Source organism: Corvus brachyrhynchos, unplaced genomic scaffold, assembly GCF_000691975.1.
Source record: "Corvus brachyrhynchos isolate BGI_N302 unplaced genomic scaffold, ASM69197v1 scaffold252, whole genome shotgun sequence".
In the NCBI taxonomy this organism is placed as follows: domain Eukaryota; kingdom Metazoa; phylum Chordata; class Aves; order Passeriformes; family Corvidae; genus Corvus; species Corvus brachyrhynchos.
In genome coordinates, this window is record NW_008236774.1 from 35,198 (window position 1) to 41,251 (window position 6,054).

Consider the following 6,054-nt stretch of genomic DNA (forward strand, 5'->3'; position numbering starts at 1 on the left):
CAAGCAGGCAGCTGATCAAATGAAGAACCAGGAGCAGCTAGTAAGAAACTTCATTTCTTTTCTTCAAAATAGGATTAAAATTGAAAAAGACAGTTGAGAATTTATTTTCTCTTGTTTATGTCAAATGAAGAAGTACACTGAAACACAAAAGTACGTGAGATACTGTAACAGATTGTTTTGGGAACTGTTTTAGAAAACTGCATTAGACTTTCCACTACTTTGCAAGACAAAAATAAAACTCGGGATCTGTAGGAAATTAAAAGAAGACCACCACCTTTCAGACTGACAACACTCACTACATTCTCTTTCTAATAGTATCAGGCTTATCCAGCTGAGAACAACAGTAGCTTCCTTCTGCAGTCCCCTGGGAAACCTGTTCTCTAAGGCAGGTCTGTTCTGAAGCTGCGTGGTGGTGGTGGGGAGTTGGTGACACTGGTTTGTTGGGGTTGGGGGTTTTTTTTGTTGCTGTTCCCCTCCTGTTTCCAGTATTTGCGGTGTCTTCTCACATACTGTGCTAGACTACTTCTAATTCAAGATTTGTGCATAATAATCAAGGAAGGCATGAAAATAGTAGAAGAAATGATTTCTCAACTATAAATTAGCTTTTGATCATCTCTAAACTTAGCACACAAATCCGATGGCAAGATTTAGCTTAATAGTAGTGAGATTATGATCCAGAATCATAATCTTAATGGTGGGACTATTAAAGTTGTATTAGACTGAAACAGCATGAAATGCTAGTTGGTAACATCATCTTGCTGTTTCTCAGCAAGCTTTGGAAGTGCAGAAGATAAATATTTTTTAAATATTATTTCCATTAGGCGAGAGTACTCTGATTCCCTCTGCCATGTATGCTTAAAATTTCTATTTTTCACAGAGAAGTGACGGATGGTAACTAACTCTTTTCAAGCTGGATCATAGCAAAGGCTCTGCTTTCTTCCACTGCAAAGCCAGAATGATACCAAATTAAAACTTCTACTTTGTTCTTTTGTTTGTTTCAGGCAGCAGAAATTGCTGAATTCACAGCCAAGATTGCACTTCTAGAGGAGGCCAAGAAAAAGAAAGAAGAGGAAGCTTCAGAATGGCAGCACAAAGTAATGAGCCCATGCTGTGTGAAGTCAGAACTTCAAAGAAACTAAGGGAAATGAGTGCGGAAATCTTACTGGAAGTCCATGGGGTCAAATCTCTCCCTTTCCCCTTAGGCTCAGAAAGTCTTTCTTAAAGGTTTTTGTCCTGCAGTCTACTGAAGCCAGGCTATGCTTCTGTTTAACTCATTTATTGGTATTACATAGTCATGAAGGGGGGGGGGGAAGTTCTCATCATGACAATATGGTCAAAGATTAGAAATGGCTTCTTTTTGTATGATGATGAAATAGATTGGAGCTTTATGTTAGAGAAGAAAACACCTCAGGAGGGAGGTGTATGAAATCATGAGTTTTGGTGGAAAGATGAACCAAAACAGTTAACAAAGGCATATGAAATGCAAATGGACAAAAATTTAAAGCAAATTTCTTCATAAAATCTATAATTAGCTATAGAATGGGAATAATTACTCTGTGTGTGGGTTCCAAAAGGGTTTGAGCAAATTGTCATAAGTTCTGTTTAAGTATGAAATTTGAAGGCATCACCTTTGATCTAGGAAGTCCCTGAGCCTTAAATTTCAGGAGGCTAGGAGAGTTGGAATACAGTCAGTATGATTGCCCTATTCTTCCACTTTTCTCTTGTCTACTGCTGGAAATAGCTGGTACAGCTTATTTTGAGCCATATCTGGTTTTTACTGTGTGTCTCTATTTGACAATTTTCAGTGTGTAAGCTAGTCATGTCAGTTATAAAGGATAGTTTCATGTGTCTGAGAACATCTCAAATATTTTTTTTTTTTGATCTTTATAAATCATTTTAAAAGATGCTAAGTACTGTTTACTGTATAAAAGAATGTTTCATGTGTCTGAGAACATCTCAAATATTTTTTTTTTTTGACTCTTGATAAATCATTTTAAAAGATGCTAAGTACTGTTTACTCTATTTAGGCTTTTGCAGCCCAAGAGGACTTGGAAAAGACCAAAGAAGAACTGAAATCTGTGATGTCTGCTCCTCCTCCACCTCCACCCCCACCAGTTATTCCTCCAACAGAGAATGAACACGATGAACATGATGAGAACAATGCTGAAGCCAGTGCAGAACTGTCTTCTGATGGTGTCATGAATCACAGGAGTGAGGAAGAACGGGTAACAGAAACACAGAAAAATGAACGTGTTAAGAAACAACTCCAGGTAATGAAGATTCGTAGTTGTATCAACACAATTCAGGCTTTGGGTTTTCATTCTTCTTTTGTTAAAAATTTCACTGACGTTATGGTCTGCCAAGGAAACAGCCTTTTTATCATTTATTACATTTATTACTGATTTACCAACCAATATCATTCATAGTGTTCTAGAAGTGAAATACATAGAAAGATTGGATGTAAGGTTGTGTTTTATAGCTTAAAGGTGTAAGTATGCTGCTGCATTGGCCAGTAAACATTTCTACTAATTATATAACTTCCAGAACTCTGCGTGTTAAAACATAATGCTTTCCTTTTTCAATACTAAAACTCATTAAATGGTATGAACAGATGCTTTCTTAGTAGTATTGGTGTTTGTTTGCAGTCACTCCCAGGTGTTATAAATGCAAAAACTCAATTATGCCCATTTTGGATTACTTGTATTTGCCTGAAACTGAGCAATTCCTCCCAGGCTGCATCTTACCTCTCGAAGCATAATAATCTGTATTAGTGGTAGCCCTTTTCCTCGTTATGAAATGTTTATTTGGGAAGAAAACAGAAGAAAAGGAAAGCTGCTACTCTGTTTGGCAGCATTATTTTAGTAGCGCGTGTGTGTAGTATTCTTGCTTGGAGTCACTGAACAGATCAGGGAGATAAGTCTTTTAGCTAAAGAAAAATTGAAAAATAAGGTGGTTTTCCTGCTTTATCCTGCTGGTCCCTTTCTTCTTGGATTTTATGGTGTATGAGACTTTTTTTTTAATATAGTTTCATGCTTACACTTATTTAAGGAAAGAATCCTGTGCTCTCCTTATCTTTCCTTCTGCATTCCTTCTGATAGGCATCACAACTTGAGTTACTGAGCATCACAACAAGCATTTCATAGGTTGGCATTCAAGAAATACTTATCCAGATTGCAGAATAGTTGTTATCAGAAACTCCAGAGTCATTAAAGGATTAGTCAAAGCACTTAAATTCGAATATTTTATTCAACAGGCTTTAAGTTCAGAGTTGGCTCAAGCCAGAGATGAAACCAAGAAAACACAAAATGATGTCCTTCATGCTGAGAATGTTAAAGCAGGCCGCGATAAGTACAAGACTCTCCGGCAAATCCGACAAGGCAATACAAAGCAGCGTATTGATGAATTTGAAGCAATGTGAGAGCTGGTATTTTGCATATGTGTTCCTCGTAAAGCTGAACCACCAACAGAGAAAAAAAGCAGGCCTTTGCAGATTTGATGGATTGCACCCCACTTTGCCAAAGCACTTAATACCAGGTTGACTACAGTGACTAGAAGACAAATTTAGGGGAAGCTATAAAACAGTAAGGCAGTCTGTGAACCCTAGGTTTTGGGTGGGGGGAGGGTGCGGAGGTTAATAGCAGGTTTTTCCCCATTGTCTTTTCAGTTTCCTTGTTTGTTTGTTGGTTTTTTCCCTTTGGAAACAGATGTGAAGTATATAATGACTGACAAGTGTATATATTGCTTAAACATTAAGAAATAGAAAGAAGAATGGACTGTACCTAAACTGGATAGGTACTATTTCAGTATGAAGTTTGAAATTAGTTTTCAATGTAGCTACTCCATTAAGAGTTTGATATTGCTCACTTTCAGTTTTGGTTGTTTTTTTCTTGTTTTGTTTTGGGGGTTTTTGTGTTTGTGGTTTTTTTTCTCCCAAGTGAAATTCTTTGGTGTTTCATGTCCTGTCATCATTGATGGTTTTCTTTGCCTACCTGTTCACAAAGGTCTGGATGGCAGGTGGTAGTTCCAGGAAATGTTTTTTAATGGAACACTACCTGTGGGCAGCACATGGCTGCTGATAGGCTTGAGCAAGTATTGTTTTTCGTAGCTGATTCTTTTAGATGTGCAGAATGTTCCAATGCAGCAAAGAGGGAAAAAAATAAACAAAGCTTAATGTGCTATTTGCTTGTAATTATTTTATTTGCAGTAGGGAGACCTGGACCTTTCTGGCAAGGGAGCATATGAAAACATCAGTCCCAGGGAGGGGACAGTATCCTACCTCACTACTATGTACATGATGACTGGTCCTTCAAACACCATGAAAAAAACTGTTTAAATTGACTGTCACTACACAGTGATATCATAGATTGCTAGGAGTCCTTACTCCTAGGATTTTATTTTACTTTATGATGGATTTATAGTGCTAAATACTGTCTAACTGCCTTCTGTTGAGTTTAAATTGTAAAAGCATCTGGTGTGTTTTAAAGCTGTAACCTGTCACTGGTATACTATATTCTGGGAGGGGTGTAGCATGTGCATGTCAGTCAGTTTGGGTTTCAAATACAAAATGAAACTTCCCAGAATTGGAGTAAAAGTGTTTGTAGCTTCAGTTTTCAGAGAAGCTAGTATTGTAATTGTCATATCTGATGTCAGATGATTAAGTCCTTTCCCTCTTGAAAAGGAAACCTGCTTTTTTGAGAAATTTCCTTAGATATTGAACTTTAGTAATAACTTTACAGTTAATGTGGACATCAGTTACTCCCTGTGTTAGAGTACCCTAGTAAATGTCAACAGTGGAAGAATCTAGGTTTCTCTGAGGATGGTTCAGCTTTTTTTCTGTTTGATATTATGCACTCATAAATTTACACTTATCTATTAAAATTTGCCATTTTATTAAACATTTTTTTCATGCACAATAGGTTTAAATTTCTTATGAACAGTCCGACTAAGTTTGTTTTTTTTATTTTGCGGAGTAAAAGTTTGGCTATGTGGGGTGACATCATGAAAATTAAATAAAGATACATTAATATATTTTTGGTTTGTGGGGCTAAACATATCTGCTTGACCTTGAAGACTGGTGTGCAGATGCTGTGCACATGCTTCAAAATGCTGCTTGGTGGAAGTTGGTGTTTCAACTTGCAGTGCATTTTAAGAACAGTTTTTGTTTCACAGGCTTCATACACCGAAGCTTAAGCAAATTTCTGAAGTATTTGAACAGTTTGCCATAGCAGGTGAAATACTGTGCTTCCAGTGAGTTTTCATTTTTCCCTGAAAAGTGTGCACTAACACTGATCCATCAGTTTCAGTGTTGGGAAAAAACACCAGTAAAGATTGTTGTTCATAAATCTACAACATGTAGAGTAGGGCTAAATGGATTAGATCCATTTATAAAGCTGTGTGATTTTTTTTTTTTTTTTTAATCTAAACAACCAGGGACGACCGTTTGTAATACAGATTTTCACAATGAACAAAGTGGTAATAGCTGCTGTCACAAGCAGCTGGGAACACTTACTGGTGCAGAAATACTAAGAATACATTTAATGATTACTTGGTGAAGTAGTTTTCCACATGCTTTTTCCTTTAGCATCATGTTTTGTGTTGTACAATTAAGCTACAATTACATCTACTATTTTGGATAACATTCATTGGTTAACAATAAAGAGATACAGTTAATTTCTCTGAGGTCCATTGTTGTTATTTAATGCCCTTTTTTTCTAACAGTTTTACTCAGCACACTCCGATAGCCTCTCTTTCCAGAGCAGTGTAGAAATTTTGATCATCTTTTTGTTTCATACTCTGCTCAGAATTAAATAAAAAAATCAAATTTATTCTCTACCCTAGAGAATGGTATTTTGCTTAAGAAATTACCACATACAGTTAGGAGGATGCACTGGTGTTTGTCGATTCAAAACAGGATGTGAATCATCACAGCAAATTTTCTCTTTTGAGAGCAGAGGATAATTTGGCCATATAAGAGCTCTGTGGGTAATGTAAGAACTTTCAATCACTGCCTACATATTGCTTAGCCCCAGGTTAAGTGAAATTTAGTTTAATGGG

The 6,054-nt window shown here is 36.7% G+C and overlaps 1 protein-coding gene across 1 annotated transcript in view; it reads left to right on the plus strand.

Moving 5' to 3' along the window:
• Positions 1-5,679, plus strand: part of RDX (radixin) — a 29,856-nt gene extending 24,177 nt beyond the window's left edge. The window contains 4 exon segments of the mRNA XM_017727809.1: positions 1-40; positions 1,002-1,094; positions 2,028-2,270; positions 3,254-5,679. The exon segment at positions 1-40 is cut by the window's left edge and continues 18 nt beyond it. Coding sequence (XP_017583298.1) covers positions 1-40; positions 1,002-1,094; positions 2,028-2,270; positions 3,254-3,418 — 541 coding nt within the window. The 3' untranslated portion in view covers positions 3,419-5,679.
• The last annotated feature ends 375 nt before the right edge of the window (positions 5,680-6,054 follow it).